General features: G+C 59.7%; 2 protein-coding genes across 9 annotated transcripts in view; both read left to right on the forward strand.

The window, feature by feature from the left end:
• MTMR14 (myotubularin related protein 14) overlaps nt 1-5,787 on the forward strand; it is a 31,280-nt gene extending 25,493 nt beyond the window's left edge. The window contains exons 18-19 of the mRNA XM_039733964.1: nt 2,089-2,244; nt 5,427-5,787. Of these exons, the coding sequence (XP_039589898.1) occupies nt 2,089-2,244; nt 5,427-5,604 (334 nt within the window). The 3' untranslated portion in view covers nt 5,605-5,787. The remainder of the gene's footprint in view (nt 1-2,088; nt 2,245-5,426) is intronic.
• A 133-nt stretch (nt 5,788-5,920) lies between these two features.
• Nucleotides 5,921-13,100, forward strand: CPNE9 (copine family member 9). Of its 8 annotated transcripts, XM_039733960.1 has the most exons (21): nt 5,921-6,250; nt 7,904-7,944; nt 8,024-8,070; nt 8,252-8,355; nt 8,526-8,565; nt 8,719-8,721; nt 9,179-9,255; nt 9,466-9,529; nt 9,643-9,746; nt 9,827-9,931; nt 10,303-10,344; nt 10,437-10,512; nt 10,583-10,636; nt 10,750-10,811; nt 11,089-11,135; nt 11,217-11,398; nt 11,594-11,721; nt 11,837-11,939; nt 12,016-12,073; nt 12,218-12,291; nt 12,408-13,100. In XM_039733960.1, the coding sequence occupies exons 1-21, from the start codon at nt 6,174-6,176 to the stop codon at nt 12,558-12,560; spliced, it is 1,641 nt and encodes a 546-aa protein (XP_039589894.1). In that variant the 5' UTR covers nt 5,921-6,173; the 3' UTR covers nt 12,561-13,100. The 8 variants fall into 8 exon arrangements, 7 of the variants coding, with proteins under 7 accessions (XP_039589894.1, XP_039589893.1, XP_039589891.1 ...); XM_039733959.1 differs by having other exon boundaries at nt 11,089-11,398; XM_039733957.1 differs by having other exon boundaries at nt 11,217-11,721.
• Nucleotides 13,101-13,394: the final 294 nt, after the last annotated feature.

The raw sequence follows: 13,394 nt of genomic DNA on the forward strand, positions 1-13,394 counted from the left end.
GAGTTTCCTGAGGGGGTTCCAGATACTACTGTCCTTTTCCAAGAGCTGGAGAACTCTGTTCTCTCTGGAGATCCTGCTGTAGTCCAGGCCCTCCTCTGCCATTCATGCTTGCCCTCTCCAAAGCCTTCGTTTCTATCTGGCCACAAACCTGTCCTCTGTTCAGCAGCTCATTACTTTTTCTGGCAGAATCCTGTCTCTGCCTACTTTCAGCCCAAGCCTATTGCCTACAGATCTCTTTACTCCTTAAGATCAATTTTGTGTCACCATGTGCGACACTCCTGTTTTTCCTGTCTGGCTGTGCTCTCAAGGAGGTGACATCTTCCTCTTCACTCTGCACTGAAGCAGCATTTCTCCATGCTTCTCACTGGCATCCTGCACTGTTCCCACTGTGATTCCATCATGGCACAGTGCTGTGGGCCCAAACACTCTGCCAGCTCTCCTTCACACTGACTTCCTCCACTTTATCTTTCAAAGGCATGGAGAGAAGTAGATGTCACTGAACAGCAGCTCCCCTTCCCTTACAAATCCTTGCTTTCCAGGGAAGGTTATCCCTGTCTGATCTCCTGAAGGTGTTTCTAGCAGTATATGCTTTGCTTTTGCTTTCAGTAAAGTGCCCCCATTCTTAATTGGGCATTATGTACCCCAGGAAAAGCACCATTTTGCAATATCTCCCAATACTCTGACCCTCACTCCTCAGTTCATTGAGCAGCCAGAGAACAAGATCTGTGTGAGACAGGTGAAGCTCTGCTCTCCCTGATTTCTGCTGTCCTGTCCTTTCAGAGCTGAGCTGCCAGACAGGGCTATTACCCCCAAACTTGCAGCCATGATGGGAAGCTGATATGCAGGGAATTGTGCAGCTCCTTTTCTGTGCTTGTACAGCCAGCTCAGGACATCTCACACTGCTCAAACTTAGCTTTATTGATCAGACTAATTAAATGGCAGGCCTGGAATTAGATCGAGATTGCAAATAGGTTTCCTGCTGTGCATCTCTTCCCACTCTTGCTTTCCAGTCTAGCTCAGGTCCTTCTTGCTGTGGGAGAGCCTGTCTTTGTGGCTGTTCTCTTGGTCCCTTGGGGAGCAGCTGCAGTGCGCCACTGCTATTCTTAGCCATGAAGACAGCGTGCAAGTACCTGGCCCAGCAGAGCTGGAGCACTGCTCTCTGCCCAGCAGAACTCAGATAAATTATCCAGAAGATCTTGGTAGTGTGTAATTGAGCAGCTCTGCCACAGGCTGTGCTTCCAGCTATGTACACTCTGCTGTGCAGCAAGGCTTAATAATTGCTTGCTCCCTTGGAAGCCAAGAGCTCTGGGTTTTTCTCAAGTGATTGTGCCCTCTTCTCTGAGATTTTGGAGGGACTCCTCAGATTTACTTGCCCTGTTTCATGCTTCTTTCTTTCCTGGTGGGAGATTGCCTGCATCAAATAATTATCCTTCCTTGGCTATTTAGCCTATCCTGAAGATGTTTTGTCACCTGCTTTCTGGCACAGCCCTTTGTTTAATACAGAAGTGAAGAGATGTGCTGGGGGTGGTAGGTGTCCTGGGTACACTTTAAGCCCTGGCTCTGTTCAGATCTGGTGGTAATGGCTCAGGAGTGATCTGCTTTCTAACTGCTGCCAGGACAACGATCTGTAAGTCTTTCCCAACACTAACCAAGTCAAAACCTTGATTTGCCCTGCTGCCCTAGGATATGCTAACAGCTACAACAAGCAACAGGGGAATGTCCCTTGTACAGCACAGCTTTCACATCTGTGAAGGACTCAGGGCAGGATGTGCTGTTCCATCTCGCTAATGGGTTTCTCAGTTCTGCATGGCCATCTGCTTCATGCTGGCTCTCTCCTGTCCAGCTCCTGGTGTGCTCCTGCTGCTTTGTTGGCCCCAGCCAGCTTGGCTCTCCCTTCACTTTCAAAGGAAAGGCTTGGTCTGGGGCCCAGCTCGAGCTGCATGTTGTGCCCTGGTCCCTGCGTGTCAACAGTGCTGGCACAGGCGCCGCTGGCCGCCCGCCCGCAGGTCCCTGGCAGCAGCAGCAGAGTGAAAACTTGTGGCTGGATGATCTGACTGATCCTGCCATCTCCCTCTCTCTCTGCCCCAGATCGGCCGACCATTCCCTGCCCGGATCTTCCGTTTCCACAGACTTTGGCAGCTGGCAGATGGTGACAGGGTGTGGCAGTATTCGGGAGCAGGCAATCCTGAACGCGGACGCCTCTCTCCCTTGCAGCTTCCCGGATGAGTTCTCTAACACTTGCCTGTAAGTGTCTTGAATGCAGGATCTCTCCTTGGGTCTCTTGGCTGCCTGTGAGCACTGCAACTTTATCACTCTGGCACTCTCAGAGAAGCCTGGGAGCCCATAACAAACTGTTCCACCGTCTCTGCCTCGATGTTTTCTATCCACAAACTCAGTCCCTGAGCACTCTTTGCTTATGCTGAACACGGAAAGAAAACGGCACTTTCTCTGCCTAATGATGGGGGAGCTCTTTGCTTTCTGTAGGAAGAAGAGGTTTTTCTCTCTTCCTCAAAGATGCTGAATTTGGGCATAATTGAGTGCAGTTGAGGATTCATGTTTGTCAGGACAGGTAACCCAGATTTCTTGCTTTTCGATTTTGCTCACCTACATCTCCCCACTGGGGTCAGATCCTTGCTGGAGTAAGAGAAGGACTTTCCTTCTGTAACCCAAATTTTGTCTGGGCTTGTGCAGCATCATTTGCAGGTGCTGTGCCTGGCCAGTGCAGAGCCACAGAGACCGTGTGTCCTGCCACATCCTGCCATGTGAAATGGCTGGGAGGCAAATGTTCCTCCCCAAATAGAAATCCACCTCTGGAAGCTTGAAAGACTGGAGATGCGCTTTAATTGCTGTTAGAGGAGAGCTTTGGTTTGTGCCTTCAGGCTGCAAACTCTTCATCAAGAAACTGAAATGGCAGATCAGGGGCTGCTGCTAGCAAGCAATGCTAGAGCTGTGCTGCCAGATGCTCACTCCCTTACTGAGATCTGAGTACGTGCTTTGGAGGCAGAGGGCAAGCAACATGAAAACCCATGTGTCCTGTGAGACAGGCTGCCTGCCCTGGCTCTGTGTCTCGTGTGGCTGCGTGCTGTGCTGCTGAACAGAGCAGAGCAGCTGCCTTCAAATTACAGTGAAGCTACAAGATCCATGAATTGACAGATTAAAACATTGCAAGAGGTGTTGGACATGGCCTGGCCAGGATTTGTTCTTCTCCTTTCCCGAGGACACGCTGAGCTGCTCCTGCAGTAGTTTGGAGATGGGCAAGGGAAGAAGGGACTGAAGGATGGGCATCTGAATAGTGACTGCTTTACTGTGTCCTGAGCCTGGCTGTGCTTGGTCACTGCTGATCACCAGCAAGTTGTTGCTGCCCTTGGAGCTGGATCTAATGTCAGAATAGGGAATTCAGTATAGAAACATGAATCAAAGTTGATAGGCCTTAGGCTTAAGCAGTTTGGAGAGTGACTGCTTGGGGCAGTGGATTCAAAAGCAGGAGAACAGTGGTGGTGCTTCTACTGTGGGTGCTCTGCCCTGTTCAGCTATTCACTAAAGCTGTGGGTTGCTTGAGGGCTGGGGACTGCTCAACTGAAGGTGCTGGGATCAGGCACTGCCTTGAAAGGATGCAGAGTTCCCAGCGGTGTTGTGATGAGCTTAACCCAGAGCCTCTACCCTCTCTCTGTTCTCCATCAGCCTTGTTTGTTCAGGACTCCATTGTGGTTTTATCCCAGTTTTTGCAGCCCGACACAGTATGATTTTTTTTCTTTTAATTCCATTTAAGTTCCCACTTTGCATCTTCACTGGCAGCAGCTCGATGAAGGTATGCTTTTCACAGCCTACTTCTTGTGCTTGTGTGGGGCTTGTCAGGGCTTACTTGGAGCTGGGGCTTTGACAGCCTCCTCTCATCCCGCACCCCAAGCTGCAGGCGAGCGGGCAGGCTGTAGGAAGTGTAGCGGGGCAGAGTGCCCTGGATTTGGCAAGGAAGCACGACCTGCCTCCGCGGTGAGCAGTTCGGGGTGAAATGCTGCAGCCAGTCTGCAGGGCTTGGTGTGGAGCAGTGGCTGGCTGCTTGACCCTGTGCCTTGGAGTGTCTCACTCCACGAAACAAACCGAAAAACCCAAATACAAAATCTGCCTTGTAAAGAGGTGTGAGAGCCACAAGACACGGGACCCAACTGCTGCACGCCCTCGCTTACCTCTGCGCGTGACATCTGAGCTCGCTGTACTCGGGTGCAAGTAAGTCCTGCCTTCACGGAGTTAATTTTAAATGCTAGCAGGTTTGTGAGTTCCACGTCCTAATTAGGTTGCCAAAAAGCATCGCTAATGTGTTTAGATATGTTGTTGCCTTTTTTTGCCCTCTGGCTTCTCTTTATTATCAGACACAGTAAACAGCGGCCTGGTTGGCTGCCTCGGCATCGCTTGCTGTTTATAGGCCTCCCACCATATCCTCTTGCTGCTGTTTCCGGACCGAAGCTGTTGGCTGTGGGTGGTTAACACTTCCATTCAAATGAGCTGTGCCAATTTATAGCCAGCCCAGGCGCTGGAAGATTAAAGAGAATTTTTTATGGGGAAGGTTCGCACTGTGCCCTTGGAGTGACCTTTGAGGAGTGTCTTAATCTCTCTGGGAACCACTGGCATGTCGCAGAGGCACCACAGCAAGGATCGTTTGAGGCTGGAGAGCTTGGAACAGCTGCCTCTGGGCCCCAGTCTTGCTTTCCCCTGCTCCCTCAGCTAGTCTTGCCTTCCTTCTGCTGTTTTCCCCCTGCCCCTAACCAGGTGTGTGGATCAGCAGGAGAGGAGAGCGGGTCCCGTGGGAAGTCATGCCCTACTCTGCTCCTGTTTGCCGAGAGCAGCCATGCTGGGGAGCAGAAGTAAAGCGCTGCTCAGCTCTCCTATTCCTATGGCTGGAGTGTTCCTTGGGGCTTTTGTCACCTTGTCTGCTCCTTCTCATCCCCCCTTCCACAGAGCTGTCTGTGCTGGCACAGGCACGCGAGGCTGGGGCTGGTGGAGGTGAGGGATGGTTGCAAATAGGTTGGAAGCAATGGCCTGGGCACAGCACATGTGGACAGGCTTCATCTGTGTGAGGAGGGGAGGGAGCTGGTGTAGGGACTGATGTCAGCAGCCACTTCGCCAAAGCACCGCTTTGTTTATGAACTGCAGCCTTATGAACACTATAGTGGTGGGAGAAATGGGGGACAGTGGGGTGTGTGAAGGAGGAAACCCTGTGGGGAGCAGGAGACTGAAGCTGCAGCTGATTCTGTGGGTTGGATGAGGAGGCAGTGGCACCTGCTGCCACCAGCTCTGTGGACAGAGCCTTTTCAGGCTTGCAGTGCCTTAGCCACGGCAGCCCGCTGAGCACCACAGCCCTGTGTCAGGAGTGAGAGCTGGGATGTGGAGAGCGATGGCTGCAGTCACTGACCTCCCCTTCTCTCTCCTAGCCTGGTGTCAGCGAGTGACCGTGAGTCTCGTCTGGAGGAAGTGCGTTCTGCCTTTCTGGCAAGCTACAGCCGGACCATCGGCCTAAAGGCCGTGCCCCCCAGCCCCTCGGGGGCCATCGGTGGCCTCCTCGAGCAGTTTGCACGGGGCGTGGGACTGAGAGGCAGCAGCACCCTCTGAACACGGCGTTCCCAGACCACTGCCTGGAAAACTGGGGCTGGCATGTCCCCCAGCAGAGTCCTGGGACCCTCTCCTTGGTGCGGGCACCTGCTGCACCCAGCGCCCGCCACCAGCCCCCCCGCCTGGGGCTGGGGGGTGCGGGGTCTTCGGCGAGTCTCTGCAGTAAATGACCCGAGCTGTGCCCTCTCCTGCCTCCTCTCTGGGCTGCGGGCGGGGGCTGCGGGGGCGGCGCGGGGGAGCCGCTCACTATAAATAGCCCGGCCCACTCTTCGCGAGCGTCGGCACCGAAATAACACCGAGCCGAGCCCGGGAGGAAGCCCCCGGCGGGGCGGGATTCGGGCTGAGCCCCCTGTGCCCCTGACTGGGAATTGCGGGCGGGACGTTCCGGTGGAGCTGAGCGCCAGGAGCCGAACCCCCTGGTGCCCGGGTTGGTGCCACCGCTGCTGGCAGGGAAGGGCCGTCGTGCTCGAGCTGTGCCGAGCCGTGCCCGTGCCGTGCCCGCCCCCGGGCGCGCCTCCTCGGCGGCGCGGGAGGAGGCGGCGCGGAGCATCGGCGGCGCCCGGGCGGGGATGGCGGCTCCGGGAGCGCTGGAGCCGGCGGCCGGCAGCGTGCCGGGCACCAAGGTGGAGCTCACCGTGTCCTGCCGGTGAGCCGGGAGAGGGAGCGGGAGGGCGGCGGCTTGTCCGTGGACACGGGTGGGTGCGAAACGCACCGGGGTGCGCTGCGGGCTGCTCGCTGCGTCCCGGTGCCCGCCGCTCAGCCCCTGGCTCGAGGCGCTGTGAGCTGCGCGTCCTCCTCTCTCCCCGGGCAGCTCTCGGTGCCAGGGCGTATGCCCAGCGTCCCTCTGCCCTGCTGCTACCCGTCCCGTCCCTTTCCTGGGGTCCCGTGGGATGCTGTCACCGGGCACGGCTGCGAGAAGCGACCCGCTGCCCTCACCCGCGGCTGGGGCTCGGGACGGCCCCTCGCGGGGCGATGCTTGTGGGTGATGCTGGCGGGACGCGGGTGCCGGCGCTGGCTGCGAGCTCGGTGCAAGGCAACGGGACCGGGAACGTGGCAGCGGGATGTGGGCTGCGGGAAAGGGGCTGCTCTGTGCCCCAGCTTCTGGCCAGGGTCCGCCGATCAAGCGGTGGCAGCTGAGCCGGTCTGCCGGCGGCTAAATATAGCCCGTCGGAGGCACCGCTGCCGGTGGCCGGGGGTCCCGCCCGCAGGGACAGGCACAGCGTCCTGCCGGGGGGTAGCGTCCCCGTGCCGTGGGTCCTGTGGCACGGAGCGCCCCGACCAGGGTGGGCACCTCCAGCACATCCCCCACCTATGCAAACTCTGGGCCGGGCCGGGGGCTGCTGTGCCCTCCCCGCGGCTGAGCCCTGGCCACGCTGCCAGCTTCCCTCACAGAGGGACTGTGGGTCCCCGGGACCGGGCAGCTCCAGGCAGGGTCCGGGGGTCACACATGGAGACAACCCAGAGCAGCCTTTGGCTTCGCAGCCCGAGGACCCAGCCCAGACCAGGGCGGGGTCCCTCCCCTGCGTGCTGGGGCCAGGGGAGCTGGCTTAGCCCCGCAGCCCCCGGCCGTGCCCCAGCCCACCCTGTGCTGCCACCCCGGGGGAGCGGGAAGTATCCCAGCAGAGCCGGTAGCATCCCCCGGCACTTCCCGGTGTCACACCGCGCACAGGACGACGATCAATCGCTCTGCCGGTAGGTGTGTCGGGGGATGCCCACTGGCTGCTGAGCCCCTGCTCCGGCTGGGGCCAGGGGAGCTGGCTTAGCCCCGCAGCCCCCGGCCGTGCCCCAGCCCACCCTGTGCTGCCACCCCGGGGGAGCGGGAAGTATCCCAGCAGAGCCGGTAGCATCCCCCGGCACTTCCCGGTGTCACACCGCGCACAGGACGACGATCAATCGCTCTGCCGGTAGGTGTGTCGGGGGATGCCCACTGAGCCCCTGCTCCAAGTGTCTCCTTTCTTCTCACTTCTGCACCCTGCCATTAGCCAAGCTCCTGCTGCCGGGGCGCGGCGGGCACTCAGCCGGCGCCGGCGGCACCGGGGAAGGTTTCATCCTGTAAGTGGGTTCCCTGTCATGTTCAATCATCATCAGCGCTGGAGACGCTGCTCGCCGCTCTGCTGCCCCACCGAACCTTGCAGAGGGAGCCACTGTGTCTCCTTGGGAGTGCCGATGCTCTCATCCATGGGTGCCAGCACGGCCTTCTGGCGTGGTGCTGACCTGTGATCAGGGGGATGGACATGGGGACCCGTTGCTGGGCAGGTGGATGGCGCTCAGGTTGGCTCACGCCTGGCTCTTCCCCCAGGAACCTGCTGGACATGGACACCTTCTCCAAGTCCGACCCAGGTGGGTGGCAGAGCCGGGCAGGGGGCACGGCATGGCACAGACACGGCATGGCAGCCTGGCTCTGCTCCTCTCTCCGCAGTGGTGGTCCTCTTTGTGCAGGTCTCGGGGAGCAGCGAGTGGAAGGAGGTGAGCGTGGCCCCCTCTCCTGGCTAATCCCCGGCTGGGTTAAACGGGCCCATATGGCCGCCCGTGTCCACGCTAATGATCCGGCCCCGCCAGCAGCGCTAATCCCCCACCGGGATTAGCGCCGAGGCAGCTGCGATGGGGACGGGTCCTGGGGGGGCCACCCTCACCCCTCTCCCTGCAGTTCGGACGCACCGAGGTGATCGACAACACCCTGAACCCCGACTTTGTCCGCAAGTTCGTCCTCGACTACTACTTCGAGGAGAAGCAAAACCTCCGCTTCGATGTGTGAGTAGGGTGGCCAGGGAAGGGCTCGGCCCCGCTGGGGGCACAACAAAGCACCGAGTCGGTAATAAATAAGAATACAGTGTCGAATAGCACACATGGGTGGGGAAGCGGGGTTGTGTGCTGGAACATCCCTGCAGGCACCAGCTCAGGGTTCTGCTCTCCCACACCAGCTACAACGTGGACTCCAAGAGCTGCTCCGCTTTAAAGCAGGTGAGCACAGCCTGTGCCAGGGGGACACATAGTGACGCCATGGTGGGACACCCCGAGGCTGTGCCCTGTGTGGGTGCTGTCGAGGGGGGACAAGTGCCCCTCGGCAGGCTCTAACCTGCTCTCCATCTCTCCATGCCCCACGGGGACTGGCAGAAGGTAGGTGCCTGCCACACACCAGCCCTGCTCTGCCCTGGGAACCCTGAACCTGGGAGTGTCTGGTGGGGCAGGATGGGGTCAGGACACTCCATAGGGTTGGCTTTTGAGAGGTAAGATGGGTCTAGAGTGGTCCAAGGGATCCAGGACAGGTCAGGGCATGGAGGGCAGTTTGGGGGGACACAGGATGGGTCCAGGGATGTGGGCTGGCCCTGGAGGCACAGGATGAGTGTAAGGCACATGGAGCAGGCACCTGGGGTAGTCCTGGGGATGCACAATGGGTCCTGGGCTGCAAGGAGGCTCTTGGGTCACAGTGTCACTTCAGGAAACTTGGGGTAGCCCAGAGTCAAGTTGGTGGCAGGTCCCATGGGTGCATTGTGAGAGAAAGTGGTGGGTGTGGGTGGTAGGGGACTGGGGCAACTGCCCTCCATGGTCTCATAGTGCTTTGTTTGGGGCACAGGACTTCCTGGGGCAGGCATTTGTGGCACTGGGAGAGGTGATTGGGTCCCAGCGGGGACGCCTGGAGAGACCTTTAACGTGAGTCACACCGTGGTGAGGTGGGAGAGTCCCACACTGTGTCTCCACCACCTGCTCCACTGGACCTCTTCCTGCATGTCCTGTGCTGGGGATTCTGATCACACTGCCAAGCACCACCAACTGTGGCACAGAAACCCCAACCCTGACCTCTCCTCTTGTCCCTGAACTGTCCTCTTTGTCACCAAGCTGACTGTGTGCCTCTGGCTCCAGGGGGGTCCCAGGGAAGCGGTGTGGGACTATCTTGCTGCTGGCCGAGGAACTGAGCAACTGCCGGGTGAGTACCCGTGTACCAGCTGCAGTGTGGAGAGGGCTGCATGGCCCCTCAGTACAGAAACTGCTGGTGCCAGGGGTGAGGAGGTGGCTGGCAGTGACAGTCCCTGTCCCCAGGACATCGTCACAATGCAGCTGTGTGCCAACAAGCTGGATAAGAAGGACTTCTTTGGAAAATCCGATCCTTTCCTCGTCTTCTATCGTAGCAATGAGGATGGCACGTGAGCACAGGGACCCAGTGGGGCAGACAGGGTGCCAGCGTCACCTGGCGGCGTGGCCCAACCCTGCCCTGTCCCCCCAGCTTTACTATCTGCCATAAGACAGAGGTGGTGAAGAACACCCTGAACCCGGTGTGGCAGCCCTTCACCATCCCCGTGCGCGCCCTCTGCAACGGCGACTACGACCGGTACAGGAACGGGGATGGGACAGGGACACGGGCAGCCCTGGGGCCAGAGCTGGGTATGAGCAGCTCTTTGTGGGCTTGGCCCCGCAGTGGCAGTCAAACCAGAATTGGGTCTCGATTGGGTTTTTTTCTCTTTTGCAACCCAAATTACATAAAGGCATCCCCCTCCTTTCCAGAGCCCCCACCATGACCCAAATTTCCTGCTCGCTCCTGGCAGAGCCGCAGGCTGGGCAGGCAGGGCGGCTCTGCTGGAAGTTGGTGGGCAGGGTGCTCACTGCGGGTTGGGCTGTGGGCCTGGGTGTCCCCAAACCAGGGGCTGGAGGGGCTGTGCCAGCCTGGCAGGTGGCTCACCCACTGTGTGCCTTTACTTTCAGGACAGTGAAGATAGATGTGTACGACTGGGACCGGGATGGGAGGTGAGGGAAGGCGCACCTGGGTGCTGCTGAAGCTCCCCAGGGCACCTCTCTGCCAGTTGCCTGGCCATACTGACCCTGAGTTCCTCCTGCAGCCACGACTTCATTGGGGAATTTGCCACCAGCTACCGGGAGCTCTCTCGAGCACAGAGTCAGTTCACAGTGTATGAGGTAGGGTGGTGGGTCAGGGTGAGGGCAGGGTGCACTCCATGCTGGGACTCACTCACCCCTGTGCCTGCAGGTGCTGAATCCCAGGAAGAAATGCAAGAAGAAGAAATATGTGAATTCTGGCACTGTGAGTGGGGCTGGGGAGCTCCTGGGCCTCCTGCCTTCCAGGGGCTGGTGTGGCTCCACCTGCTGTGTGTGCCAGGTTCTGGGGACTCCAGATCTGATCCCCTGTGCTCACAGGTGACACTGCTCTCCTTCTCCGTTGAGTCTGAGTTCACCTTCGTTGACTACATACGGGGCGGGTGAGTGGGGGGCCGGGGGCCCCCCGGCTCCTCGAGAACCCCCATGGCTGAGTCTCGGGGCAAGGACAGTGGTGACAGTGAAGGTTCAGCCTGGGGGTCACAAGGGGCAGTGGGGCTGGGAAGTAGATGCAGAATGGTGGCAAGGGGCTGTGGGGTGCTGGCTGGGGAAGGGGGGCCGGGGCAGTGGGTCTGGGCAGGGAAACTCTGGCACTGTGGGGCTGGAAGGTGGCATCCCTGTGCCGTGGGGCCGGCAGCCTCCCTTGCTCTCCCTCTTAAGGACGCAGCTGAATTTCACTGTTGCCATTGACTTCACGGCCTCCAATGGTGAGTGCACTTGGTGTCTGGGAGGGTCCCCATCACCGTGGGGCTGGCCGTGGGGCGGGTGCAATGGGCACTGTGCTGCAGGGTTGCCATCACAGCCCACCTCGCTGCACTACGCGAGCCCCTACCAGCTGAGCGCCTATGCCCTGGCACTGAAGGCAGTGGGGGAAATCATCCAGGACTACGACAGTGACAAGCTCTTCCCTGCCTACGGCTTTGGTGCCAAAGTCCCACCTGACGGCAAGATCTCCCACCAGTTTCCTCTGGTGCGCCCTCCCCATGGGACAGGGCTGAGAGTGAACCCAGACCCCTGGCTGTGGGGCAGAGCTGGCCTTGGGAGTGCCCACAGCAGCTTGGCGGGGAGGGGAAGCACCCTGGCAACATTCTGCCCCAGTGTCCCACAGCCTGGGGGACAGCAGGAGCTGTGGTCCCCCACCAAGTGCCCCATCTCTATCCCCCAGAACAACAATGTGGAGAACCCCAGCTGTGCTGGCATTGAAGGCGTGCTGGAGTCCTACCTCCAGAGCCTGCGCACCGTCCAGCTCTATGGTCCTACCAACTTTGCTCCCGTCATCAACCAGGTGGCTGGGTGAGCACTGGGGTGCTGTCCCCTTTGCCATCCCCAAATGCCATCTGTCCCACAGCAGGGTCGACTGCCCTACACCAGTGGGGTGCTTGAGGGGCCCCATCCCTTTTCCCCATAGGATAGCTGCCCAGGTGACCGATGGCTCACAATATCACGTCCTGCTCATCATCACTGATGGTGTCATCTCTGACATGCTGCAGACCAAGGAAGCCATTGTCACTGTGAGTGCACCCTTGTTGCTCTGAGTTCACCTCATGTGGACACAATCCTGGCTAACACCTTGCCTCTGCTCCACAGGCTTCCTCCCTGCCCATGTCCATCATCATTGTGGGAGTAGGTCCAGCTGAGTTTGAGGGTGAGTTGGGACTTGGGGACACTGGGGAAGAGAGATAGAAACATTGTCCCTTCCTCTGGGATGCCAAAGACATCCAAAGGGCTGGTGTTTCCATCCCCGGTGTTCATCCCACCGAGGCTTGGTGACACCAGCTGTCACCCCCAGCCATGGAGGAGCTGGACGGTGACGAGGTACGGTTGTCTTCCCGGGGACGGTATGCTGAGAGGGACATTGTACAGGTAACTCTGGCATTGAATCCAGACCTGCCATGGGTGGGAGATGCTCAGTCCCCCTTGCTGAACCCCACAGCAATAGAGTTGTTTCCAACCTGACTGCAAACTTTTTGCCCTCAAAGTTTGTGCCATTTCGGGATTACGTGGACGACTCGGGCAACCAGGTGCTGAGCATGGCCCGCCTGGCCAAGGACGTGCTGGCTGAGATCCCTGAGCAGCTGCTCTCTTACATGAAGACCCGTGACATCAAGCCTCGCCGGGCAGATCCCGAGTAGCTCTTCCATGAGCCATGGGACTGACTGGTGGGGCGAGGATATGTCACCCTTTTTCTGCCGGTGGCCAGGGCTTAACGGAGATGTGACCACCGCATTAGGGAGATAATCAGCTGCTATGGTTGGTCAAAACAGGGCTGCAACCCGCTTCTGGCAGTGAGACCACAGGGCTGGACATCCTCGGCTGCCCCTTCCTCCGGCCCGATGTCCAGCAGCAGGGCGGGACTGTCCCTCGCCCGTGGCAGTGCGGGGGAGCACGGTGTGTGCGTGTCCCTGGAGAGCAGCCTGGCGTCTGCCCGGGGAGGCTGACCCTGAGTGCCTGCCGGGGGTCTCAGCCCCGCTGCTCCCTGGGGCAGCGGCCTCGCCCTGCTCCTGCCTGCGCCCCATTCCTGCCTGCACCCGCTCCCGCCTGCGCGCTCTCCTCCGGCTCCGCTAGCCCGCCTGCCCGGCCTGCCCAGGCCCTGCCCGCGGCCGGGGCTGCCGGGGCGGAGGGCAGGCGGGTCTCTACCGCGTTACCGACTGTAAATAAACTGCTCAACCGGGTCTGCTGCCGTGCTGGGGCTGGGGGAGCGGGGCGAGCAAGGGGCGCGGGAGGGCCGGTGGGGCGGGGAGCCCAGGGGGCCGAAGGTACCGGGGGCCGTGTAGCCGGGCCGGGAGAACCGGGAGGACCTTGGCAATTGGGGTGACCCGGGGGACGGAGAGGTCCGGAGGGAGCGGGAGGACCGAAAGGGTGCGGGGGGCGAGGGGCCCGGGCTGGGGCGGGGCCGGGCGGCGGCAGCGGGCTCTGTGATTCGAGGCGGCAGATTCGCCACCGTCATCGCCGCGCGACCCGGCCCG

The sequence above is a fragment of the Passer montanus genome, unplaced genomic scaffold (genome assembly GCF_014805655.1).
Source record: "Passer montanus isolate IOZ18808 unplaced genomic scaffold, ASM1480565v1 scaffold9, whole genome shotgun sequence".
NCBI lineage: Eukaryota > Metazoa > Chordata > Aves > Passeriformes > Passeridae > Passer > Passer montanus.

Excerpts from the sequence above, each read along its gene's own strand:
- CPNE9 (XM_039733955.1), top strand. The coding sequence starts at position 6,174 with ATGGCGGCTCCGGGAGCGCTGGAGCCGGCGGCCGGCAGCGTGCCGGGC. Across the intron at positions 8,071-8,251 it reads GGAGCAGCGAGTGGAAGGAG|TTCGGACGCACCGAGGTGAT; the intron begins GTGAGCGTGGCC and ends CTCTCCCTGCAG. Across the intron at positions 11,722-11,836 it reads GTCATCAACCAGGTGGCTGG|GATAGCTGCCCAGGTGACCG; the intron begins GTGAGCACTGGG and ends TTTTCCCCATAG.